The 27,593-nt window shown below is 44.2% G+C and overlaps 1 protein-coding gene across 4 annotated transcripts in view; it reads right to left on the bottom strand.

Moving 5' to 3' along the window:
• Positions 1-27,593, bottom strand: part of KAZN (kazrin, periplakin interacting protein) — an 879,961-nt gene that overhangs the window by 39,483 nt on the left and 812,885 nt on the right. For all 4 annotated transcript variants that reach the window (XM_073603357.1, XM_073603355.1, XM_073603353.1 and 1 more), the window contains exon 7: positions 11,484-11,654. In XM_073603357.1, the coding sequence (XP_073459458.1) occupies positions 11,484-11,654 (171 nt within the window). The remainder of the gene's footprint in view (positions 1-11,483; positions 11,655-27,593) is intronic.

The raw sequence follows: 27,593 nt of genomic DNA, 5'->3' as shown, positions 1-27,593 counted from the left end.
CAATTTTTTTGTGCAGCCATTTTCTAAAAATAATAGATGCTCAGTAAAAGAAGTTAAATAAATAAATAAAAATCAATCATAGGATGACCACATGTGCTGGTTTACACAAACTGCTGTACAACGGCTCAATGTGACTGCTGTATTCTGTCTAAACCATTTTAATGATCTGCTCTTCCTCCAAAATCACTCTCAGAGGTTGCAATCACTGTTGCCACCTGGGTGCACCACCTGCTACTAAAGCTGAACTCCAGGAATTACACAACCCCCCCCCCCCCCCCCAATGCAAGGGTTCAAGAAGAACTCCAGGTGTGGATATTTTACACATAGTTACACCGGTCCAGCTTGGATCAATGTAACCATGTACAGTATTATACCATACCTGGCCGATGACCCATGAAGCTGGGAATCACTGAAATATACACGGCTACTACAGCGATCAATACTTTGCTTCCAGGTGTCACGTTGAACGGATGCCGTGATGCATTCTGAACACAGGAGAAGGCTTTCTGGGGTGGTGATGATGTCACCTTATCATCATCTTAATCATTTAGCAAGCGCTTTGCATTCATTCAGAAAATTCCCTGAATGGCACCCTGGGCATAAATCTATCTCCCTTAGTGAAGGATTTGTATCAAGATAATTATATACCTCTTCTTTACAGGATTTGAACGGTTACCCTATCGGCAGGTTATCCTGGTTGGGTGGGATAAACGTGATTAAAATGGTGATTCTTCTGAAGGCTCTCTATGTATTTCAGGCTCTTCCGATAAATATACCAAGGGAAGATTTTAAAACTCTTAGGTTATTGTTAAGAAAATTTAAACTCACCGGCCACTTTATTAGGTACACCTTGCTAGCACTGGATTGGACCCCCATTTGCCTTCAGAACCCCCTTAAATCTTCATGGCATAGATTCAACAAGGTGTTGGAAACAGTCACTTAAATCCCCTTTCTTCCTTATTCTGATGCTCGGTTTAAACTTCAGCCGTCTTCACCATGTATAAATGCTTAAATGCATCAAGTTGCTGCCATGTGATTGGCTGATCATAGAGATCTGACTAAAGACTCAGCCTCTATCACAGTAGAAACTTTAGGAGTTTGGGAGTTCCCTTAATGCCACATCCGGGTACAAACTATTTAATAAAAATCAATTAATAGAATAAGGCCTATTTAAATTGGTCAACTTCAGATTGTCTGAGATTAAAGGATGTTTTGAATGGGAATGCCCTATGTCCAGATATGGCTCCTCGTCATGGGATATCTGGAGATTTAGCCAACTTCAGCATTTTCTGGATTCTTTGCCAAGACCCCCCCATTCAATCCGTGAGCTCAACCCAATGGAGAGACTCATGGATCAGTGGGGGAAAACTAGATATGCTATTTCCAATATCTACAGGATGCGGGTGTCATCCCTGGATCTCGGGGCTTCATACTTTTTGAATGGATGGGAGCATGAACTAATGCAACCTATCTCAGAAGTCCTAAAGCGTAAAGTCATAGACTACATATACGCCACCTCAATAGATATGAGGTTAATTTTTTTTTATTATAAACGGTTGACTAGGTGGTAGTATGGTCCATCAAAATTACATAGGATCAATTCAGGGCAGTCATTGGAATATTGGAGAGAATGTGGGGGCAAGGGAACACATACCCACATTTGGTGGCATTGTCCAATTATCCAGCTATACTGGGAAAGAGTTTTAAATATAATTAAGATGAGGAGGCGGCTTTGCTGGGTGGTGACGTCACACTCATCACCTTATTCACTTAGCCAGCGCTTTGCTTTAATTCAGAAAATGGAGCCCATGCTGAGCGTCCGACCTCATCTGTTCGGAATGCAGCAGACCGGCCAGTTAGCATGGGCCCCCGAAGCAAGTGTAGATTACTGGAGTAGCGGTGTGTACTTCAGTGTTTTCCAGCTTCCAGGGGCATCAGCCAGGTATGGTATATACATGGTTATATTGGTCCAGTCTGGACCAGTGTGTAAAATATTTATATCTGGAATTCATCTTTAAATGCTTAGGTCTTTCTGTAGAGGAATAGGGTGTAATACTTACCTTCCGAGTGCTGATCCAGGCTGTGCACGGCCCTGAACGCACAAGGTCTGTATTCAAGGCCATGCACCTGCGTGGCAATCAAATTGGGAATAGCAGTTGTGTCCATGCAACCGCTGCATTTCAATTGACATAAATGCGACTGCCTGCACTGGGATGCATGTTATCCCTGTGCATCCCCGTATGGGCAAATGCAACCATTACACAGGGGTATGCGGTAGTACGCCTGTCTGAACGTTGCCTAAAACACACATTAATGTTTTTCAATGGTGTATTGAGCTGCCTGCCTGAAGTTCAGCTGTACCACAGCTATAAAGTAAAGCCCCACTCAAACCAATCAGGTGTGGCTGCTGTATACTATACTTAATTCCTGGTCGACTTAAAGTTGGCCATAGATGGATTGAAATTTGGCTGACTTAGCCAAATTTTGATCCATCTATGGCCGCTCCCATTTGTGTGTAGTCAATTGATTTCTCACAAATGGGCTTTCCAATTGGCTGCAGCTCTGGTCAGTGTATTCTGACAGCAGGGGAGTCTCCATTGTCAGAATACAGCGGGGAGGATTCCTCTATCCGCCTTGCTTATGTGGATGGGGGAATTCATTCCGTTTTTTTTTTTTCAATCAGCCAGCTGACCCATGTATGCCCAGCTTAACCGAGATTGTACAATTAGACTGCAATGAGCATGGTCAGCACATGAGAACTCACCAAGAATTGTGTAGAGCAGTGTGGGGTGGTCACCCTATTGTTGATGTATGGGCTTGCAGGAAGCAAGAACTTCTTCACCTTTATCGTGAAAGAATCCAAAACAAATCTCAAATTTAAAACTGAACATTTATCTACTGTATATATTTTTAGAAAATGAATGCCCAAATAACATTTAAAAAAAACACATGGTTTTACTTTTATTTATTTCCTATTAAAAAAAACAGATGTGTGCGGAGGAGTGTAAAGAAATGCAGTTGTTAATATCTAGAGGCAAGAGAGAGTTATCAGCTGAAACACTCAAGTGGAAATGGATATGTCTAAAGCACGAGCAATGAAGCAAATGAAAATGGCATTTAGCCATGCTGTAAGCAATAGGAATTTGATTCTTTTAATGACTGCTTTTTATTATGCACGTTAAATTATGCAAGTAGAAAGCGGCACCCAATATAAAATAATCGGCAAATGACAGAAATGGTACGTAACTCACAGCAACCAGCAGATGCCTGCTCTCAGCAATGTGGGCTTATTTGACCAGAGAAATTAGCTAATTGGCCCATAGCAACCAGTCCGGTATCAGATTCATTTATGAACAGTCAAACATTTTACCAAACTAAAATCTTGTAGCTTCATATGTATAACACTGTTTTAAATGCACTGCATGGCTAAAAGTTTGTGGGAGCCTCACCATGACGCCTATATGAGCTTATTGGAATTGCCATTCCAAAACCATTGGCATGAATAAGGAGTTGGATGGGCAGTGAGCAGCAAACACGGCTTCTGCACAGGTCTTCTAGCAGTTGTCTATTCTGCATGGTCGTTGACATGCCTTGCCCTATGTTATGAGACCTGTGAACACAGACTACTATGTTGTTGGTGAGAAGAGGAATTGGTCAATTTGATCTTTTTTTATTATTATTATTTTTTTTTTTAAATAAACCGATGTTTTAGAAAATTTAGAACATATATAAATTAGTTGTATATTTATTATTTATTTTATATTTATTTATATATCTATTTTACTGGGTAACCCCTAAAGCAGATTTTGCAGAGAATTCTGGGCTTTATACAGAGTAAGCCCAGCAGTAGCTTCTGGCGCCTTGACTGAAGCAGGGTATACACGCCAAGTTTTTTTTTTTCGTTCAACCCGCAGGTTGAAAAAAAAAAAAAAAAAAACATCACAGATCCCTCCATTAACACAAACAATGTTGATGCAAGGACCTCTCCTGCTGTGTCTTTGTATTCTGACAAGGGGAGCTCCTCCCCCTGTCAGAATACACAGATCAGCGCATGCAGCCACTGGCTGCAAGCCCTGATAAAATGCTGGTTTTCTAGGATGACCGTTCAACAGAAGCCAGTACTTGCTAAACCAGACAACTTTTTATATGTGTATACCCAGCTCAAGTCTAACAAAGCAGATGTTAATCTTAACTAAATGAGGTTTTATTTACTAAAGCATGTGTATCAATAAATGTCATAAAAAACAAACAAAAAAAACAAAAAAATCTCTTTTGATCCTTTGTTGCATCTGAGTCTTTTCAGTTCCATTCTGTGTACATACATGCGTGCCAGTGATGGCTACATGGCAGTTCTCAGGGCAGGTAACCCGAGGGTGACAGTAGAACATGCCTGCGCAATGTGGGTTGAAATGGCCACTTTGACCTTTGAGATTACATTAAAATGTTAATCCTTATATGAGATTTTGGTAACCTCTTCCGGACCGCCCACTGTATACATACATCACTACTTTGACGTTCTATACCGTTGTTATGGCAGCAGCTAGCTGCCATAACCCCGGTATTTGTTCATACAGTGGGCGATTCGGCCCCAGAGTGGCCCCAGCGGCGGATTCCCAACGGGATCACTTTTATAGTCAGTGGGTGAGGAGCCCCCCCCCCCCGCCACTTCCCAGTTTGTTTCACCACTTACTGGAGACGTCGGTAAAAGGGGAAAACGATCCAATCCCCTGGAGCGATGAGCAGGAATTCGAGTGAGGGCAAGATGGCCCCCACTCCACTGTATGCCCTTGGAGGACCGGAGGCCTATAGGCCTTAAAGGGCCTTTTTTTCATGTAAATGTATAGTTATATATTTTTTTGCTTTTAAGTGTAAATGTAAGATCTGAGGTCTTTTTGACCCCAGATCTCTCAATAAAGAGGACCAGTCATGCTTATTTCTATTACAAGGGATCTTTCATTTCTTGTAATAGGAATAAAAGAAAAGAAAAAAAAACTTGCGCGCAGAAGCGAACGCATACGCAAGTCGCGCCCACACTTGTAAACGGTGTTCAAACCACACATGTGAGGTATCGCCGCAATCGTTAGAGCGAGAGTAATAATTCTACCGGTAGCCCTCCTCTAACTCATTTGAAAGTGTCGCCTATGGAGATTTTTTAAGTACTGTAGTTTGTCGCCATTCCACGAACATGCGCAATTTTAAAGCATAACATGTTAGGTATCTATTTACTCGGCGTAACATCATCTTTCACATTATACAAAAAAATTGGGCTAACTGTACCGTGTTCTTTTTTTAGTAAGACGTTTGTAAGACCGTTGCACAAATACAGTGCGACATAAAATTTTGCAATGATCTCCATTTTATTCTCTAGGGTCTCTGCTAAAAAAAAAAAAAATATATATATATATATAATCGTGTTTGGTGGGTTCTAAGTAATGGTGTAGCAAAAATTACCGATTTTAACTTGTAAACAACAAATGTCATAAATAGGCCTGGTCCTTAAGCGGGTGGGTGTAAAGACAAAAGGTTCTCTGCATTAAGACTCCTGCTGCTATCAATCAAATCAGGGGAGGAGGGGGTGGGGGTGGGAATGGGAATGAGCCATGCGGTGTTTCTATGGACTCACAGTCCGGTTCGGGAGCAAGCCTGCACAAGGGCCCCTCCCTCAGCAAGCGGCTTGCTATAGGGGCACTCGGAGAAGAGGAGGAACCAAGAGCACCGGCAGGGGACCCCAGAAGAAGAGGATTGGGGCTGCTCTGTGCAAAACCATTACACAGAGCAGGTGAGTATAACAGGTTTGTTATTTTAATTAAAAAAAAAAAAAGCTTTTACAACCACTTTAAGTCAAGGGCTGCATTCGATCTACCAGGGCCTCCAAATACATAATACACCTTCCACTGAGTGGCAAGTGTGCAGTAATAGCCTGCTCTGCCCATTCTCCCACAACCAGTTTCTGATTGGGCCTGAAACCTGCAGACATGTGGGCGGGGCCTGCATTAGGTTGTCAATCATTTTCCAGCACCTTGCAGCCATAGATAACTCCGACTATAGAAAACAAAGGTGCAGGTGTTCCGTCAGATTGGGTCACCTAATCTGACGGAACACAGGGAAGCAGTCCAGCCACACAATGCAATGGCATGTTTGCTGGACTGCCAAAGTAATTATTTACAGTTTTCAAGAGAGCAAAGAAATGGTGGATGCTCAATTTACGATTATATTTTATTTGTACAGTTATTCTTAATGAGTTACAAAATGTTTTAGGGCCACATCCAAGACAAATCTGTAAACTAGCCAAGGGGCACATGTAGTCCACGATGCACCGATAGCACACATGTAGCCTAATGGGCTTCCTATATGAGAAGACTTTCAGCCAGGTTGGAAAAATTAGGTAGATGACCCACTGTCCTCCTAAGGAGGAGCTGCAAGTATAAAAAAAAAAAAAATGTACGCAAAATGACCCGACTGCCATCTAAAAATCTATGGGCAACTTACCGGCAGGCTACAGCTCATTTGCCAAGATAAAATCAAGGCTGTAATTTTAGTTAGTTTAAAAAAAAAACTGGTTGGAACGCTTGACAGAATGCCATAAAAAAGCACAATTTTAGCCATGTAGAAAATAATCAGGAGCCAAACTAATTACAAGGATAATTGCACGCAATGCTGGTTTATTACAAACCAACTGAGCTCCAATTATCTCGGAGTTAATATGGATCACCAGTAGACATTCTGATTACGTTCTCAGAAAAATAGCTCCTATGGGGCTACACTGCAGGCAAAGTTGCTCTCTGGCCTGAAGTTTTAAAGCTGGCCAGTAGGGACAGTCAATCACCCATTTAAAATCAATCTCGTGTTGACTAAGTATCGCCGTATGTATATACACAACTTCGTATTGGGGTGGCTACACTGGAATCATGGTTGAGGCTACAACCATTATTCTGGTATCATTTTTTTTATATCAGCCCCCCTCAAGTAACTCCCCTCCCACTGGGGAGCCCAGGACCACTCAGACCGGCAGCATTCGGTGCACTGCACAGAGAGAAAGTAACTCACTTTCTTGTTTATCCCTTGTGATAGCAATAAAGTTTATAAAAAAAAAAGGGTACTGTGTAAAAATAAATATATGTAAATAAAAGAACATTTTTACATTTTAAAGCTCCCTTCCCCCCATACTCAGGCGCAAAGGTGAACGTACACATCGGTCCCGTACGCATATGTAAACAGAGTTCGCACCACTCATGAGGTATGACCACGAACGCCCGAGCGAGAGAAATAATTCAAGGACCAGACCTCCTGTGTAATGCTAAACTGATAACCAGTAATAGCTTTTAAAATGTTGGTTACGGATAATTTAATATACCGTAGTTTGTCACCGTTCCATGGGCGTGGGTAATTTTAAAGCGAGACATGTTTGGTATCTATTTACTTGGCATAACAATCTTTTATATTTTACAAAAAATTGGGTATTATATTGTGTTATCTAAAATTCATTGATGTGTTTTTTTTTTTTTTTATTTGCTTTTGAAAAACATCTGAGCAAATATTGTGTGCCAAAAAAAAAAAAAATTGCACCCACCCACCATTTTATTTTCCAGGGTCTCTGCTTAAAAAAAATGTATACAATTTGGGGGTTCTATGTAATTTTCTAGCAAAAAAATGCAGATTTTTAAATGTATGACAGAAATGTCAGAATTGGCCTGGGGGTAACATAGTTAAAAGGAGACCCACTTAAGTGTCCCGGTCACCACTGGGTTACTTTTACCAAACAGGCCACCTCTAAAAAGGAGGTGTAAAAGAAGAATACTTGGCTTTACGGTGGTCAGCATTGAAAAACCACTGCATCTCCGCTCCCCAGATGCTGAAAGTATTCAACCGCCGTGGTCCTTGCTGCTGGCGCATACGTCGTCCTATAGTTTGAGCAGCTTTTCTTTTTAAGGCCATTAGAGCAAACTTCAGCTCCAGATTAGTAGATCTTAATGAGAGTGCTGACTATCACTTTAAGAGCCTGTGTTGACGGTCTTGGGTATGTATCGATAAGTTTGCTTTGGACGCCTCTGAGATCATTCAAAATCAAACTGACTGGTAAACCTGTCCTGCAGTTGACCTCCTTTGGACGTGCGTGGGGAGTGAAGAAATTCTGACTTGAACAAAAGCCCTTCGACATGCTGTTACCTGACTTTAGAAGGCTTTTGTCAAGCTTTGAGTAGTGCTTATTGAAGCCTATTTAAGAATGCTAGCAGCTTGTTTAAAGTGAGTTACCAATCCTGTTAAGATGTGTTTAACCTCCTGAAACTAAAGTGAAAGGGCCTCAATGAAGCTGCTTGGTGCTTAGTGAAATCTTTGTGAATGCTTGTTGTATAAGCCGAAATCCATATGTGCAAGCCATAATAAAAAATGATTTTTTTTTTTTTTTTTAAGGGGGGTAATTTTAAAGACTCTACAAGAGACTTGTGAAACAAATTGGATGTACAGTGGGGGAAAATTAATTATTTGATCCCCTTAAGATTTTGTAGGTTTGCCCACTTACAAAGAAATGAAGAGTCTATAATTTTTATCATAGGTGTATTTTAAACGATAGCGACAGAATATCAACCACAAATCCAGAAAAAAACACAATACAAATGTTATAAATTGAGTTGCAGTTCAGTGAGTAAAATAAGTATTTGATCCCCTACCAACCAATAATAATTCTGGCTCCCACAGACTGGCTACAGTATGGGCTCATGTGGTACACAGATTAGTCCAGCAAGTTTAAGGTGGTGCTCTTTATGACAACTCGTTATGTGTATAAAAAAAAAAAAAAAAAAAAAAAAAAAAGATACCTGTCCACAGAATCTCTTTCTTCCATTCAAACCTCACCATCATGGGCAACACCAAAGAGCTGTCAAAGGACATCAGGGACAAGATTGTAGACCTGCACAAGGCTGGAATGGGCTACAAGACCATCAGCAAGAAGCTTGGTGAGAAGGAGACAACTGTTGGATTGATTATTCCCAAATGGAAATAAAAAAAAAAAAATAACCATCAATCGCCCTCAGTCTGGAGCTCCATGCAAGATTTCGTCTCATGGGGTAAGGATGTTGATGAGAAAAGTGAGGGATCAGCCCCGAACTACACGGGAGGAGCTTGTGAATGATCTCAAGGCAGTTGGGACCATAGACACCAAACAAACCATTGCTAACACAATACGCCGCCATGAATTAAAATCCTGCAGCGCCCGCAAGGTCCCCCCCTCCTCAAGATGGCACATGTACAGTCCCATCTGAAGTTTGCCAAATGAACATCTAAATGATTCAGAGAAGGATTGGGAGAAAGTTCTGTGGTCAGATGATACCAAAATTGAGCTCTTTGGCATTAACTCGAATAGCCATGTTTGGAGGAAAAAAAATGCTAACTATGAGCCCAAGAACATCATCCCTACAGTAAAGCACGGAGGTGGAAACATGATGCTTTGGGGCTGTTTCTCTGCTAAAGGTACAGGCCGACTTTATCACATTGAGGGGCCAATGGACAGGGCCATGTATTGAAAAATCTTGGATGAGAACCTTCTTCCCTCAGCCAGAACACTGAAGATGGGTCTTCCAGCATGACAATGACCCAAAACATAGTACCAAGGCAACCAAGGAGTGGCTCAAGAAGAAGCACATCAAGGTCATGGAGTGGCCCAGCCAGTCGCCAAACCTTAATCCTATAGAAAACGTATGGAGGGAGCTGAAATTTCGAGTTGCCAAGCTACAGCCAAGAAACTTTAAGGATTTGAAGAAGATCTATACAGTGGACCAAAATCCCTCCTGATATGTGTGCAAATTTGGTAATCATCTACAAGAAACATCTCAGCTCTGTGCTTGCCAACAAGGGTTTCTCCACCAAGTACTAAGTCACGTTTTGCTTGGGGATCAAATACTTATTTTACTCACTGAACTGCAACTCAATTTATAACATTTGTATCGTGTGTTTTTTTTCTGGATTTTGGTTGATATTCTGTCTATATCACTTAAAATATACCTATGATAAAAATTATAGACCCTTCATTTCTTTGTAAGTGAGCAAACTTACAAAATCTGCAGGGGATCAAATAATTATTTTCTCCACTGTTAAGAGAGAACATAACATTGGCTACCAGTAGCAGCATTTCATTTACCTTCATTATATGTAACACGTACACTGCTAGGAGTTTAATCTGATTGGTTACCAGGAGTTACATCATTTCTGCTTTTGCCACCAAGCTATACAGGCCGTCATTTTATATGACCACCTACATGCATTGCTCTTCAAAATTTAACCTTGTAAGCCAATGAAAATATACTGTTCTTAGATTGTCACACTGTGCGCTGCCAAACGTACCCGCCAGATTTGTGTTTGTGTTCCCCCTTCACCTCCGCCCTCTCTCCTAGTCACTCACTGCGCTCATTTTTACTGCCTGCAGGCCAAGAGATTCCCATGCTGTTGGTTTATCTTCCCTTCTACAAAGTGTTCATCATTTCATGTAACAGAGATGACATTTAAAGTAACCCTATCAAGAGAGAAGGTAAAGCGGCAGCCATTGCCGATCTCCTAATGAAAATGCCAGTTGCTTGGCTGTTATGTTGGCCAAGTATACAGATCAGGAAGGCTGAAGAAAAAAATCAGGGAGCCCTGATCTGTATAGATGTGTTCTAGGTTAGTGAAGCTAGTGAGATGACACAACTACAGCTTTACAGAGTTCACACCTTGTAAAAGAGAACCTGTAATTTAGCAGAAGACATAATGCTGAGGAGACATCTAGGGGAGGTAGACATTATGTGTATGGCCAATGCTCACCCAACCTAACCTTATCCAGTTGCATTATGTAAGTGTCAGTTGTCTGCGGGGAGAATAACGGATTTTTTTGTTACTAAAATCCCTTTCTCTGAGTTAATCGACAGAAACTACCTCTTCTCATCCTCATCCAAAATACACTACAACCTTCTAAAAACATTTCCACTTTCTTTTCTCTCCTTCTCTGCACTATATACTGTATCCCGACACTACAGCTACAAACACCAAATGAAAAAGACCCATATAGTATGAAGGGCATGTAAAGAGGAAAGTGAATACTTAGCCCTCCCGATGACCATGATGCCTGCTGTTCCAATCCAGAAAAATCACTGGTGGAGTCTTCTTCAGAAGCAAAACTTCCGCGAGTGTAGATCTCCTGGTCCACACAGCTTTGAGTGACTCCTCCTGTCAACCACAATACTAGTATGCGATATAGATGTGGAGGTTGGTGAAGGAACCCTTGAGCCTTGTGGGAGACCAAGAAATTGACACTCCAGGAAGTGTCAGTTTTTGAAGACCTAGGCTGACCAGTTCTCTGAATTAGCCTGGTATTCTAAGGTGGGGGGGGGGGTGGTAGGTATTCACTTACTTCATTACAGGTATGTATTCTATGGGCAAGATTAGTTTGATAAAAAGTGGCTTTAAAACCATTTCAAGTATTGATAGGAACATAAGTTTGATTTATATCTCACCATTGCAAGTTCAGCTTCAAGTTCTTTGATTCGGTTCTCCTTTAAATCCAACTGCGATCGCAAGGCGCTGGCGTGGTCTGTTGCCTCCTTGGCCTGGCGACGAAGCTCCCACTTCTCCCGTTCTAAAAGATCTTTTTCCTTTGCTAATACTTTAACTGCATCTTCACTCTCCTGAAAGAGAAAAAGTATTGGCATAAATAAGTACAAGTCAATGATCCCTCACTCTGCGAAATATAATAAAATTAAAGCTGAATTAAACCCAAAACCAAAAATGTAATACAGTCATGGCCAAAAATATTGGCACCCCTGCATTTCTGTCTGATAAAGCACCACTTCGCCCGGAAAACTGCTGCAATTACTGTACATATGTTTAGGCATTCTCATGTTTTTTTTTGGTTGTATTGGTAGGACATAAAAAAAAAAGTAGAGAAACAAAAAGCCAAATCTGACATATTCCACGCAAAACTCCAAAAATGGACTGGACAAAAATATTGGCACCCTCAATTTAATATTTGGTAGTACGCCCCTTGGAAAAAAAATAACTGAAATCAATCTATTCCTGTAACCATCAGTGAGTTTCTTACATCTCTCTACTGGAATTTTGGACCACTCTTCTTTTGCCAACTGCTCCAGGTCTCTCAGATTGGAAGGGTTCCTTTTCCCAACTGCTGTTCTGAAATCTCTCCACAGGTGCTCTATGGGATTTAGATCTGGAGTCATAGGTGGCCAGTTCAGTACTCTCAAGCGCTATGTCTTGATTTGTCTTAAAGTGATTGTAAAGTCTCTTTTTTTTAAAAAACAAACAGCCTGGATCCTCCTCTTTTTGGGTCCCTCTTCGCTGTTCCTGGTCCCTCCTTCCTAACGGTTGCCCCTACAGCAAGCAGCTTACTATGGGGCACCCAAGCTGCAGCTCCGTGCGTCCATTCACCGAGCTGCTGTTCTGCCCCGCCCCCACCCTCCCCCGATTGGCTAACTGACTAAGTGAAAGCTACAGGGAGCCAATGGTGCCACTGCTGTGTCTCAGCGAATCAGGAGGGAGGAGAGTTCCTAATGGCCGTTGGGTTCATGGACATCGCTGGACAGAGAGGGGGTCAGGTAAGTATTAGGGGGTGCTAGAGCAGCTGCTACACGCAGAATGCTTTTTATATCTTAATGCATTAGGATAAATAACCTTCTGCCTTTACAACTCCGGTTTTACCCCCTTCACGACCAGGCCATTTTTTGCAATACGGCACTGCGTTACGTTAACTGACAATTGCGCGGTCGTGCGACGTTGTACCCAAATAAAATTGCTGTCCTTTTTTCCCTCAAATAGAGCTTTTTTTGGGTGGTATTTGATCACCTCTGCGTTTGATTTTTTACGCTATAAATAAAAAAAGTGACAATTTCGAAAAAATTATTTTTTTACTTTCTGCTATAAAACACATCGAATAAAAAAAAAAAAAAAAAATGTAAAAAAGCCAATTTCTTCAAATTTAGACCAATATGTATTCTGCTACAAATTTAAAAAAAAAAAAAAATCCCAATAAGTGTATATTGATTGGTTTGCGCAAAAGTCTAAAACTATGGGATTTTTTTATGGCATTTTTATTTATTTCATTTTCTTTTACTAGTAATGCTGGCGACCAGTGATTTTTAGCGGGACTGCAACATTGCTGTGGACAAATCAAACACCTGACACTTTTGTGGGAATCAGTGACATTATTACAATGATCAGTGCTAAAATTATGCACTGTTACTGTACTAGTGACACTGGCAGGGAAGGGGTTAACATCAGGGGGCGATCAAAGGGTTAAATGTGTCCCTAGGGGATGCTTTCTCACTGTGTGGGGGTTGCTCTGACTGGGGGAAGACAAAGATCCGTGTTCCTTAGCAGGAATACAAGATCTCTATCTTCTCCCCTGTCAGAATGGTGAACTGCCTTGTTTATAATAGGCAGACCACTGTTCTGCCTCTCGGGAAGGATCGCGGGTCGCCGGCAGACATTGGACCCGCTGATTGGCTCCCCCTCTGTCCAATCAGCGTCCCATCGCACCTTGAGTGGCACGCACGTGCCCCTTAGTGACTATTGCACGAATTGACGTACAAGTATGTGCTTTATAGAGTCGACCTGCTGCAGTACAAATATGGTAAGCGGTCGGCAAGTGGTTAAACCATGTCTGGGTGCTTTTTGATGTGTGCTTTGGGTCATTGTAAGACCCAATGACCTCTGACAGAGGCCCAACATTCCGACACTGGGCTCTACATTGCACAACAGAATTCATTGACAGTGCCTGAAGCTGCAAAGCAACCCCAAAACATCAGTGAACCTCCACCATGTGTGACTGTTATCTTTTCTTTAACCACTTCAATACCAGGCACATTCACCCCTTCCTGCCCAGGACAATTTTGAGCTTTCAGCACTGTCGCACTTTGAATTACAATTGCGCGGTTGTACACTGTACCCAAACTACATTTTTATCATTTTTTTCCCACAAATAGAGCTTTCTTTTGGTGGTTTTTATTTTTTGCTAAACAAACTAAACATTTTTGAAAAAAAAAAAAAAAATAGTTTTTCTTCGTTTCTGTTATAAAATTTTTTTCTCCTTCACTGATGGGCACTGATAAGTCGGCACTCATGAGGCGGCACCAATGGGCACTGATGAGTTGTCACTAATTTGTAGAATTGATGGGCACTGATATGCGGCACTGACAGGCGGCACTGATAGGCGGCATTGATGGACACTTAGGCCCCTTTCACACGGACGGATAGAATTGTGCTTTTAGCTGCGGATTTTCTAGTTTTCTACTGCAGCTAAAAGCACACAATGCTTTCCTATGGCCCCATTCACACACTGCGTTTAGCTGCGTTTTAGTTACATGCAGTTTGGTGCGGATAGAAAAAATAGAATTGACTGCATCCAAGAGTGATTTAGTGCAGCTATCTGCACATAACTGCAGGTAATCGCAGTGTAACTATTTCTCCTGCGGATAGCAGCGGCAACAAGGAAAGAAAAGCAACTGGAAGCACATCAGAAATGGCAAGAATTTTCCAAGCGCAGCTAAACGCAACCGCTTGTAAACGCAAGTAAACAAAGGTAATCACACTGTACAAATGCAGCTGATTGCAGTGCCTGGAGTCTTGAATTTCACAGAACATATTATATGCTTTTAACTGCGTCAGAACAGCCGTCCGTGTGAAAGGCTCCTTATAGATGGTACTAATGGGCAGCGCTGATTGGGCAGGTAGTGATAGATATTATTGCTAGGCACTGATTGGCACTGTGATAGGCACTGATTGGCACTGTGATGGACACTAATTGGCACTGTAGTGGGCACTGGCAGACTTTATTATTGGGGCACTGCAGGGCACTCACTGACACATCTGATGGGAATGTGCTGATTATCAGCACAGACCCCCCCTCTCTGACAGGGAGAGCCGCCGATCAGCTCTCCTTGTCAGCGCGAACCGACGAACTGGCACTTCCTGGTTCTCATGATGATCAGCTGTGATTGCATTACAGGAACACAGAATCCATGCCTTCTGTACTGACAGAACGGCGATCTGCCCTGTTTACATAGGCAGATTGCCGTTCTGCCTGTGTACAGAATGATAAGCGGGTGCCAGTGGGCATCAGGGCTGTAGGATACAAGAAATAATACACATGACAGATTTACTTAGACAACGCTCGCTTATTCCAGAGTTTGTCTTGAAGTTTAGATGAACAAAAAAAAAAAAAAACACACACAAAAAAAAAAAAAAAAAAAAAAGGAAAAAGGTGTAAAAAAAATCATGTAAAAATGAAACTGACCCCAAACCATGATAACTTATAGAAATCACACAGGCGATCTGTTTGGCTGGCAGTCATACAGCGATGAGGTTGCATTTGTCATGTGAACTATTTACTAGCTCTGAGCCCGTGGGCTCTCTGTATGTGCCGATTCAATTTCAGAGAGATCAGCAAGGCGGCGGGGCTCGTGGGTATACTGCATTACAACATGACTCCACTCTCTTTCATTAACTGGTACAGGAACAATGAATGAGAATGGGCCTCCAATTACACTGCCTGCTCGCATTTACTTCATAGGCAGCCATTGGATTCAAATTGACCATGATACAACTGACAATAAACGGCAAAGAATGGAATGCCTGCACCATTTTAATTATAGCCTTTGATTCCGGCTGATGCAACGGTTAAGAAAAGGAAAAAAAAAAATAGACGGTTCCTGAATTGACTGCAGAGGCAGAAAGAGGACAAAGAAGAAATAAATCTTCTGGTGTTTGATAGTAGAAGTATACATAAAACTGGCAGAGACATTGTGGCCCCGTTATGGTGGGTTCAGGGGGGGCAATGTTATGTCTATGGCTGCAAGTGGACACTCCTAGCTCTAAGGGGAAGGTGGAGGTTAAAAAAAAAAAAGACAGGTATGGAGTTGACTGTTATAGGTAACTTCTAAGACTGGCAAGAGACTTGTTCTGAAGTTCCACAGATGCCTTAACCACTTGACCTCCAGAAGATTTACCACCCCTTCATGAACACGCCATTTTTGCGATACGGCACTGCGTTACTTTAACTGACAACTGCAACGCTTTACCCAGATAAAATTTATGTCATTTTTTTCCCACAAATAGAGCTTCCTTTTGGTGGTATTTGATCCCCACTGCATTTTTTTTTTTTTTTTGCGCTATAAACAAGAAAAAAAAAAAAATTCTGCTATAAAACATTCAATATAAAAATTGAAAAGACATCTAGAGAAAGAGCATGTGAGGGGTGCTGAATCAGATGCATGTTTAGGAGATATTCCTTGTACCTACAGGTAAGCTGCATTATAAGCTTCCCTGTGGGTAGAATTGTCCAATGGGACTTTAATGCAGTTCAATACAAGACAAAGTACATGAAAATGAGACAGAATAGGTACAGCTTTCTCTCCAGCAAGGAGAACAGTGAGCAGCACAGTAGTAGCATCACCAAACCTTACTCGAAATCTGGTGCGATTAGCAGTCAGAGTTCCTTAGATCAGTAGTCTCCAAACTGCGGCCCGGGGGGGCCAGATGTGGCCCTTCGCTTGCCTTTATCCAGCCCTTGAGGCACTCTTCCACCCACTGATACGAGACACTATTCTGCCAACTGACACCAACAATGAGGCACCATTTCTCCAACATGATCTCCCAATGATGGGACACTAGTCTTCCCCTTAATACCAAATGTGGCAATGTTTACTCCAGCTGATGCCAAGAAAATTTCCACTCCTGCTGGCCACAGTCCGCCCCCCCCCCCCCCTAAAGTCTGAAGGACAATAAGCTGACCCTTTGTTTAGTTTGTTTAAAAAGTTTGGAGACCCCTGCCTTATGCCACGTACACACGGGCGGACTTTTTGACCGGACTGGTCCGACAGACTTTCCAGCTGACTTTCGACTGACTTTTTAACGAACGGACTTGCCTACACACGATCACACCAAAGTCCAACGGATTCGTACGTGATGACGTACACCGGACTAAAATAAGGAAGTTCATAGCCAGTAGCCAATAGCTGCCCTAGCGTCGGTTTTTGTCCGTCGGACTAGCATACAGACGAGCGGATTTCTGCGTCCGGCGGAGTTACGACGTAAAGATTTGAAGCATGTTCCGAATCTAAAGTCCGTAAGATTTGCGACTGGAAAAGTCCGCTGAAGGTCCGGTGAAGCCCACACACGATCGGATTCTCCGCCGGCGTCCGCCAGACCAGTCCGGTCGAAAAGTCTGACCGTGTGTACGCCCCATTAGATGATCTCACACTGCAGACATACAGCTATGAGGCTCAAGCAACAGAAGTGAACTTATTTTGAGGAATTTAGGGCATCGGGTACATTTTCAGGGATGGTTTGACACAATTAACATTTCTAGTTGTTCCTTACAGCACAGTAATTTTTCACTGAGTTTAAATCCACTTAAAAAAAAAAAAAAAAAAGAAAGCACAATGCATACTGCATAAAATGTTGCATGATGTGTAAAGAACACCTAGTAATTAAATTAAGCAGACTGTTTAGAGCGGTCCAGAAATATTGGTCCCTGAATGCAGAAACTTCCAGATGTTCTTGTTTTATAGTGCGCAAATAAAAAAAACCAAGAGCAGATGTTGTACATAACCTTGAAAGGGATCCTTGCAAATTGCACGGAAAACTTTTCTATTGGTTTTATGAATTAAAACAGCTCTGCAGACCTCCTTCAAGCTGGACGACTACAACGCTCCAGAATCCTAATCACCAGAAATGTCATGTGCGGATTCCGAGTCATCTGAATTCACTGCGTGCCGTCCTCGCCTGCCCTAAACTGAAGGTCATCCTTGTTTTGAAGAGAGAAGGTACATTTCTGGGGGGCAAAATCTGCTGGCACAGAAACAACCACCGGAATGGCTTGAAGGTGAACAATCCCACACCCAGGAATGTACCTTCATGAGGCCTCAACCTGCCACCGGCAGTAACTGGCATGTAAAGTGACAGCTGTCCAAATAGACGGGCACAGGAAGAGTTCTCTCTCCCTTCCTGACTTGTTTCAGACACAGACTCTATTGTGTCCCATAGGATTTAATATTTAATTCACCTATGGCCTAGAGCGGCAAGTACATCAAGAAAGGAATAGCTGGCATTGTGCTTGCAGATTTCAAAGTCTTTAGTCAACATGTTACGTCAACAACTGCCAGCGTGAGTACAACTTTGCAGTCTGTTCTTTAGAAAGCAGCCACAGCCTGAGAAGAGAAACCTGTCCCCTGCCAGTATAGTGCAGAGTGACCCAGAAAATCCAGTAAATACAGCCATGGCCAAAAGTTTTGAGAATGACACAAATATTAATTTTCACAAAGTCTGCTGCTTCAGTGTTTTTAGATCTTTTTGTCCGATGTTATACTATGGTATACTGAAGTATAATTACAAGCATTTCATAAGTGTCAAAGGCTTTTATTGACAACTACATTATTTTTTTTTTACATAACATCGATATTTGCAGTGTTGACCTTTTTCAAGACCTCTGCAATTCACCCTGGCATGCTGTCAATCAACTTCTGATGGCAAACCATTCTTGCATAATCAATGCTTGGAGTCAGAATTTGAGGGTTTTTTGTTCACCCGCCTCTTGAGGAGTGACCACAAGTTCTCGATGGGATTAAGGTCTGGGGAGTTTCCTGGCCATGAACCCAAAATGTAGATGTTTTGTTCCCCAAGCCACTTAGTTATCACTTTTGCCTTATGGCAAGGTGCTCCATCATGCTGGAAAAGGCATTGTTCATCAATAAACTGTTCTTGGATGGTTGGGAGAAGTTGCTCTTGGAGGATGTTTTGGTACCATTCTTTATTCATGGCTGTCTTCTTAGGCAAAATTTTGAGTAGACCACTCCCTTGGCTGAGAAGCAACCCCTACACATGAATGGTCTCAGGATGCTTTACTGTTGGCATGACACAGGACTGATGGTAACATGCTCACCTTTTCTTCTCCGAAGAAGGTTTTTTCCTGATGCCCCAAACAATCAGAAAGGGGATCCATCAGAGAAAATGACTTTACCCCAGTCCTCAGCAGTCCATTCCCTTTACCTTTTGCAGAATATCAGTCTGTCCCTGATATTTTTCCTGGAGAGAAGTGGCTTATTTGCTGCCCTTCTTGACACCTAGGCAATGCTCCAAATGTCTTCTCCTTACGGTGCGTGCAGATGTCCTCACACCTGTCTGTCGTCATTCCTAAACAAGCTCTGCATTGGTGGTGCCCCAATCCCGCAGCTGAATCAATTGTAGGAGACGGTCCTGGCACTTGCTGGACTTTCTTGGGCACCCTTAAGCCTTCTTCATAACAACTGAACCTTTTTCCTTGAAGTTCTTGATGATTCGATAAATGGTTGATTTAGGTGCAATCTTAATAGCAGCAAAGCCTTGCCTGCAAATCCTTTTGTGCAAAGCAATGATGACCACACATGTTTCTTTGCAGGTAACAATGGTTAACAGGGGAAGACGAATGATTTCAAGCACCACCTTCCTTTTAAAGCTTCCAGTCTGTTATTCTAACTCAATCAGCATTACAGAGTGATTTCCAGCCTTGTCCTCATCAACACTGACACCCACTTTAACGAGAGAATCACTGACATGTCAGCTGGTCCTTTTGTGGCAGGGCTGAAATGCAGTGGAAATGTTTCATGGCAAAGGGGGACATTAAAATGAATTGCAATTCATCTGATCACTCTTCATAACCTTCTGGAGTACATGCAAATTGCCATCATAAAAACTGAGGCAGCAGACCTTGTGAAAATTTATATTTGTGTCCTTCTCAAAACCTGTGGCCAGGGCTGTGCAATCCATCAAAAGGTGTGCACAGTCATATGGGTTCATTTTCTATCTAAAGCAGCCACAGTCTGGGTAGAAAAACCTGTCACCTGCCAGCCTCCTGCAAAGAAGGACTCCTGATCTTTGAGGAAACAGTTGTCTCTTTGATAGAAGTCCAATCCACGCCGTGCTAAGTCAGAGCCAAAGCTTTCCAATCAGCAGGGAGCATGAGCTATAGGTCTGACCTCTGCAATGAGACCACTGCTTCCCCGCAGAGATCAGGAGTCCTCAATTGCAGGAGACTGGCAGGGGACAGGTTTTTCTACCCAGGCTGTGGCTGCTTTCAATAGAAAATTGACCTATATGACTTTGCACACCTTTTGCTTCGATGCACCTGGAAGGTATTTACTGGACTGAAATTTAAAGAGGAGCTTCAGGCTCCTTCAGAAAAAATGAAAAGTCAGCAGCTACAAATACTGTAGTTGCTGACTTCTACTATTAGGACACTTACCTGTCCAGTAATCCTGCTGTGTCCTCACCGGAGCTGATTTTTCAATCTGCCACCATCTCCGCTGAGGGAAACTGGCAGTGAAGCCTTGTGGCTTCCTAGTGAATGGCTGGTGGTGGTGGGGGGGGGTGTCAGCACTAGTCTGATCATTGGAGGAAAGCAGGCTGAGTTCTCAGAACAGTAGGAAAACTGACCATGCTGTGTTCTCTCCTGCCTAGTGTGGTCAGTTTGTTAATAGGAAAGCAGATGGATTGACAGGAACACATAAAGGAAACATTTCACATAAAGGGAGCAATACAAAGAGCACAGGAGACTTTCACACAAGTACATGGTAAAGCAGGCACATATCAGGAATATGAAATTCTGGGTTGACATTCTTCATCTCCCCCCCACCCTAAGAGACAGCTTTTTCTCTGCTGCCCCACCACTCAATTCAGCCACAGGGATTAAAGAAAAATCTCCAGTACTTTGGGGTATTGCAGAGCATGTGACTCGCACCCCTTCCTTCCATGTAATAGCACAGGTGCCTGATCATTTGCTCCGCTCTGTTACATGGGGCAAGGAGAGAGTCTTTGGCGCTCTGTAGGCTTTCACAAGTTGATTTGAAACTGGGGTGGGCTGCCTTTTCTTGCTCTAGATCCGGGGTCTGAAAACTACAGCCCTAGGGCCACTTCCAGCCTGCAACAACTTGTTTTGTATCCAAATCATGCGTTTCCATGGTACAGCCGGGCCATCCACCAGCACTGTAGCAACCAATGATGCTGAGCGGCCGAGACATGCTTCATCCTTCATTACTATGGTGCTGGCGTCTGGCTCAATGCAATCATAGAAACATGTGATGCGGATCCCAGGGCGGCACCATCCAGGACTGCCCAAAAATTCAAGAGGGTTTGCTCCGCCTCCTGCCCTGTGCCATGCTGCCGCTGTGGTGAAGATACTAAGGTAGGATGGGGGACTGAGGACTCGGGGAGTCTGATTAGATGGGGGGGGGGAAATCACTTACGAAACAGATTATTTTTTTTGAGCCGCAAGTATTTGCTTAATATACGACGTGACCCTTTCACTAAAAAAGTTTGGTGACCTCTGCTCTATATGGCAGAATGGAGCAGAAAGGGGAGTATAAGCCACTGGTAAAGGCAGGACTTAAGGAATATCTAAACCCAAAATGTATGAGAAAGTATCCTGTTCTCTTTGTATTGCTTCCTTTATGTAAAATCCCTGGTGATCCTGCCAGTCCCTCTGCTTTCCTAGTATAAACTGACCACACTAATCAGTCGAACACACCATGGTCAGTTCTCTAGCTGTGCTGGGAACTCAGCCTGCTCTCCTCCAATGATCAGACTTGACCCCCCCCCCCCCACACAGCCATTCACTGGGAATCTCAGTGTGCTGCTGTTTCTCCTCCCCCCAGCTCTTATGCAGGTGAGAACAGAGGGTATGTGATCACTTAAATAAAAGTTCTAATTTTTTTTTTTAAACCACACGCAAATGTTTTGCCTTTCTGTTTTAAACTTAAAGGAATGTTTTACAAAGTGAGGGTTCATTTGCACTTTAAATGAACCTGTTACTTGGTCCACCAAGTTTACAAAACAGCCAGGAAGATCAGATTACACAGACTGCTGAATGACTGAGAACAGTGGCACACCCTTCCCTCTCTCCTAGCAGACAGGCCCTTCTGGTTTGCACTGCAGCGACTTGGGATCTGACTTGTGAGACCCCCAAGTCGCATGACATGTGAAATCCCAAGTTAAATGAGAGCCGTCTTAGCCCTACTGAAATCACTCGGACTTTAGAAAAGGTTCCTGTACTTCAAGACGACTTCTATCTGACTTGTGCCCATTTAATGGAAGTCGCCTCCAAGTCAGATCCTCATCTGACTGATGCGATTTGGATCCAACATTACAGGAGGATTACACAGGCATTCCTTGCGGTGTAGCCCCTCCCTCGCATCAAAGATGCATCAAAGTAGTACTCAAGCCGCAAGCAAATCGTCAGGAAGTCACCTGGCAAAGTCGCACTGTAAGTTGCGTGACTTTCAGGTCGCAGTAATGTGAACCGAGCCTTAGGGGGTTTCTACTTGCGATGTGCCACTTGTTGCCTATTTTTTTTTTTTTTTGCTTTAGATTTTTCAGCTTAGGCCTTGTTCACACGTGTGATGATGCTCTTACAGCATCAATAGGACGTTTTTGGTGGGTCTCACCCTCCAGATGTGGCGTGCAGGCAGCCCGCTGAAGTCTAATAAGATGCAGCGGCTGCGCGGACAAAGCTGCGGGTCATAAATATGACAGGCGGGTGAATGCTCCTGAACATAGACAGTGTGCATTCGGGGGCCACTCCATAGCTCCCAACTGTCCCTGATTTCGAGGGACTGTCCCTGATTTGGAGCAATGTCCCTCTGTCCCTCATTCCTCCTCATTTGTCCCTCATTTTGGTCTGATCTATATAGTTGTATATAATATGCACTTTTATCCATCAAAAAGTGTTTCCCAGTTCTAAACCTTTCATCTGATTTCTAAATTGCTGCATTTGTAAATTCCAAAAGTTATGTAAGTGGTAAAAAAAAGCACTTGTGGGCAGGGGCATTGCTAGGTCTACAAAAGATCTGGGGCTAGAGCCCATAGCAGTGTAGTAAAGAAATTTGTGCACTTGGGTGGGCATATACACGTGTATACAGTAATATAAGTGTGTGTGTATATATCCCCAGAGAGCCACCCACTTACATCAGGGTCCCCAGAGAGCCCCTCCTTACATCAGGGTCCCCAGAGAGCCCCCCTTACATTAGGGTCCCCAGAGAGCCCCCCTTACATTAGGGTCCCCAGAGAGCCCCCCTTACATCAGGGTCCCCAGAGAGCCCCCCTTACATCAGAGTCCCCAGAGAGCCTCCCCCTTGCATCAGGGTCCCCAGAGAGCCCCCCTTACATTAGGGTTTCCAGAGAGCCCCTCCTTACATCAGGGTCCCCAAAGAGCCCCCCCCCCTTACATCAGGGTCCCCAGAGAGCCTCCCCCTTACAGAGTCCCCAGAGAGCCTCCCCCTTGCATCAGGGTCCCCAGAGAGCCCCCTTTACATCAGGGTCCCCAGAGAGCCCCCTTTACATCAGGGTTCCCAGAGAGCCCCTCCTTACATCAGGGTCCCCAGAGAGCCCCTCCTTACATCAGGGTCCCCAGAGAGCCCCTCCTTACATCAGGGTCCCCAGAGAGCCCCTCCTTACATCAGGATCCCCAGAGAGCCCCCCCCTTACATCAGGGTCCCCAGAGAGCCCCTCCTTACATCAGGGTCCCCAGAGAACCTCCCCCTTACATCAGAGTCCCCAGACAGCCTCCCCCTTGCATCAGGGTCCCCAGAGAGCCCCTCCTTACATCAGGGTCCCCAGAGAGCCCCTCCTTACATCAGGGTCCCCAGAGAGCCCCCCTTACATTAGGGTCCCCAGAGAGCCCCCCTTACATTAGGGTCCCCAGAGAGCCTCCCCCTTACATTAGGGTCCCCAGAGAGCCTCCCCCTTAAATCAGGGTCCCCAGAGAGCCCCTCCTTACATCAGGGTCCCCAGAGAGCCCCTCCTTACATCAGGGTCCCCAGAGAACCTCCCCCTTACATCAGAGTCCCCAGACAGCCTCCCCCTTGCATCAGGGTCCCCAGAGAGCCCCCCTTACATCAGGGTCCCCAGAGAGCCCCCCCACTTACATCAGGGTCCCCAGAGAGCCCCCCTTACATCAGGGTCCCCAGAGAGCCCCCCCACTTACATCAGGGTCCCCAGAGAGCCCCCCTTACATCAGGGTCCCCAGAGAGCCCCCCTTACATCAGGGTCCCCAGAGAGCCCCCCCACTTACATCAGGGTCCCCAGGGAGCCTCCCCACCCCTTGGGGACCCCTGCAGAGACTCAGGGCTATGGGCCCCAGATTCAGAGCTATAGCCCCAAAAGCCACCTCCTAGCGACGCCCCTGCTTGTGGGTTTAACCAATCTTGTTTTTTTGTACAATTCTCCATTAAAGGGAGCGAAGCAAGAGGTGTGTCCTATACCCGCATACTTTTGCTGATAGGTGTCACCCATTCCCATCTCAAAACGTTGGGAGGTGTGCCACTCTCCCGCACCCACACATTTGTCACATGGGACCAGCGGCTGTGTTTGTGCAGCCATTGCATCCTAATAGGCTTCAATGGGCTGCCTGCATGCCACACCTGGAAGCTGAGACTTTCGAGAACGATCGTTTCATGCTATACGGGGTATCATCGCCCGTACGAACGAGGCCTTATACTTTTATAAACATTTCATAACTGCAAAATCTCAAAACAAAAAGCTATGTTTTTACTGTTTACAGCGGCCCTTAAGCAGTATTGTATTTCAGTGAAAAAGGCTTTTGTTTAAAGCGGATGCAAAGCATATTTCTAATGATAAATGCATGTCCACATATTAAAAAAAACAAAAATACACAGCTTGAAATCACTGTACTCGGTATACTAGCATCATGCGTAACGTGAGAAAACACTGTTGAACCGCTGAACCAACCATTAAAACAATTGTTATCCCATCCTCCGTTTTAATACTAGCCAATATTTAAGCACGTTTTTAGTGGACTGTTTTTTTCTACACTGCATACAATAGCTATAAAAAGGACCAGGTTACAAGAGGCATTATCATAAAAAAAATATTTAATCTGTTGTAACACGCAGTGTACCTTCGCATCGAGTCTCCTTCAGGCAATTTATTGAATCTTTTTTTATTACTGTTGCTCTGGCTGCGGCGCTGAGCAGCCATTTCTAGCTGCCTCCAGCAGCTGTTGCAAGGCATTGTGGGAAGATCAGAAGGTAAAAAAAGACAAAAACGTTCCAGCAGAAAAACGAGCGATATGGAGGTTTGTAGCATGGACAAAAGGAAGGGAGGTCAAGCGGTGAACTTTAGTGTAAAGTTTTTTGATGCAAAATTGGAGAGACTATCAAGCACGTGGGGATTACACAGGCATGACATTATTTCCAGGAGCTTTCCTACGCTCAGGAAACTACATGGTAAATGTGAAGGATGTTCTACAAAGATTGTACAATCAGACTGTACTGTGTGTGGCCAGCTTTAGATTTAAAGTGGACATGAATCCAAAAATGTTTCCTCATTAGTAAAACCAGATTGAGGGCAAGCAAAATCACTGCATTGGGGACTCAGACAAATGAAAACCTGACAGATGGTCCAATCCTTCCTTAAGCTGCTGCCCCCCCCCCCCGTGCTGTTTACCGGTCGGCCTGGCACTTACCCCATCAGTGGCACCGGGTGGCAGGCAGCGTGGTGCAGCTGCTCCGTGTCCTCTCCTCCATGGTGGCTTCCAGCTCCTCCTCCTAGGCGTCCAATAGGATCACCTGTCCTTTCAGCAAATCGGGGACCGGTGTCAAAACTGGCTTCCTGATTGGCCGGGAGGAGGATTAGTGTTCGCTGTTGTAACACACCTGGGTGGGATCAGAGCGCACTCTCTGCACCCCAAGCCCACCCTATATTGAAGCCTATTAGAGCCTCTGACTCTAATCGGTGCTTCAAAAAAACAGCCCCCCCCGCATTGGAATCCATGCGCTGGTGACCTGAAAGGGGTCGAACGCATGGATGGGGGGGTGGCGATGGACAGGGGATGAGGGGGGTGGCGATGGACAGGGGATGAGGGGGGTGGCGATGGACAGGGGATGAGGGGGGTGGCGATGGACAGGGGATGAGGGGGGTGGCGATGGACAGGGGATGAGGGGGGTGGCGATGGACAGGGGATGAGGGGGGTGGCGATGGACAGGGGATGAGGGGGGTGGCGATGGACAGGGGATGAGGGGGGTGGCGATGGACAGGGGATGAGGGGGGTGGCGATGGACAGGGGATGAGGGGGGTGGCAGTAGACAGGGCGGGGGTGGCAACGGACAGGGCGGGGGGGCACGCCCTTAATGGAAGGGCCGCCCCTGATTTGAACCATGTATTGGAAAGCTGATTGTGGATCAGTGGATTGACTTGGCTCAATTGGGCAGGGATGAGGTCAGGGCCATGATGTAGCTGAGGCTGGGGAATTACATTCTTCATGCTTTCCTATGTTTCACCACGCATGCCACTCTTTAAAAGGCTGCCATTGTTCATCAGCCTGTAATGTCATTGGCTGACTACAGTAAATTCTTGGATGTGTACAGAGGAGTGGTACAAAAGCTCATCTCACTTGAAGGACTTTTTTGAAACATTTAATGGTTAAGAGCAACAAGTACATCCAACGCATTATGGTGAAACAAAGCCTCCCCCTGCTTCAGGGCTTGAGCAGGTGATGTTAATAGAAGCAAGACAGAACGCACTAGGGGGGGCTGTGCTGAGGCCTGATGAAGACTAAAGCTGGTCATAGACGGCTGGAATCACAGCTGGTTCAGCAGGTATAGGTTGAGATTCAAACCATGTATGGGCAGCTTAAATGTACCCAAGTTGATGGATCGATTTACTTGGGTACAAACAGCCTGATGGATTTTACATTTACATGCTGTTATAGCCATTAGCATGAAATGGCTGTGTTCACCCCCCTGGGAGAACACAATGGCTCTGCCAGAGGGATTCTCCTGCCAACACTGTGTTGATGGGGGAATCAAGCAAATTTCTTTCCTGCAATCCATGGTTGCAAAAAAGAGATTCTCTGTCTATGACTGGCCTTACTCTATCCCGGCCTTTCTCACCCAGGGGGCCTTCAGGTTTCTTCAGAGGTGCCTTTACAAAATGCCTAAAAAAACTGTATACAAGCCAGCTGCTGAATCAAGCCTGCTTTTTAGTTGCACAAAGTCATAGGTTTTCATTGTACACTATTACAACCTTCCAGCTGCTGGCCTCCTAAAAACCAATGATGTCATCAGTTGATAAGGGGGACGTTGGGTGCCTGCACAACATCCTTGTTTTCCCCTCCTCTGCCCCTCTCTGTCAACACTGGGGTCACATTAGGTAAGGCAGAGCAACCGAGGGAGAAGAGAAACATTGGAATACTAGTCAGTGCCAGTATGCAAAGGTTCATTTGCTTTCATAGAATAAATCACCTCAAGTGTTGGGCATCTCGTGTGTGAATGTTGCTGTATTATATAAAACGAATAGTTTCGTTTTTTACATTTTAGAATGGGGTGCCTCGAGATTGTGCTGAAATTACAAGGTGCCTTGTCTGAAAAAGGTTGAGAAACACTGCTCCACCCAAAACAAGATATTTTGCCTAGAGATTAGATTTACTTTAAGATTATAAATAGAGAAAGGAATGGTCAAAATCTGCTGCAAATTCTTTTTGCAGTCTTTAACCAACTGGGGAAACAACCCCGTCCCAGAGAAAAAAACCTCTTTCATGGTCCATGCAAACTGGGCTTAATAAAAAA

This window comes from Aquarana catesbeiana, linkage group LG10, assembly GCF_042186555.1.
Source record: "Aquarana catesbeiana isolate 2022-GZ linkage group LG10, ASM4218655v1, whole genome shotgun sequence".
NCBI classification, from domain to species: Eukaryota; Metazoa; Chordata; class Amphibia; order Anura; family Ranidae; genus Aquarana; species Aquarana catesbeiana.
This window is presented reverse-complemented; position numbering and strand designations above follow the sequence as displayed.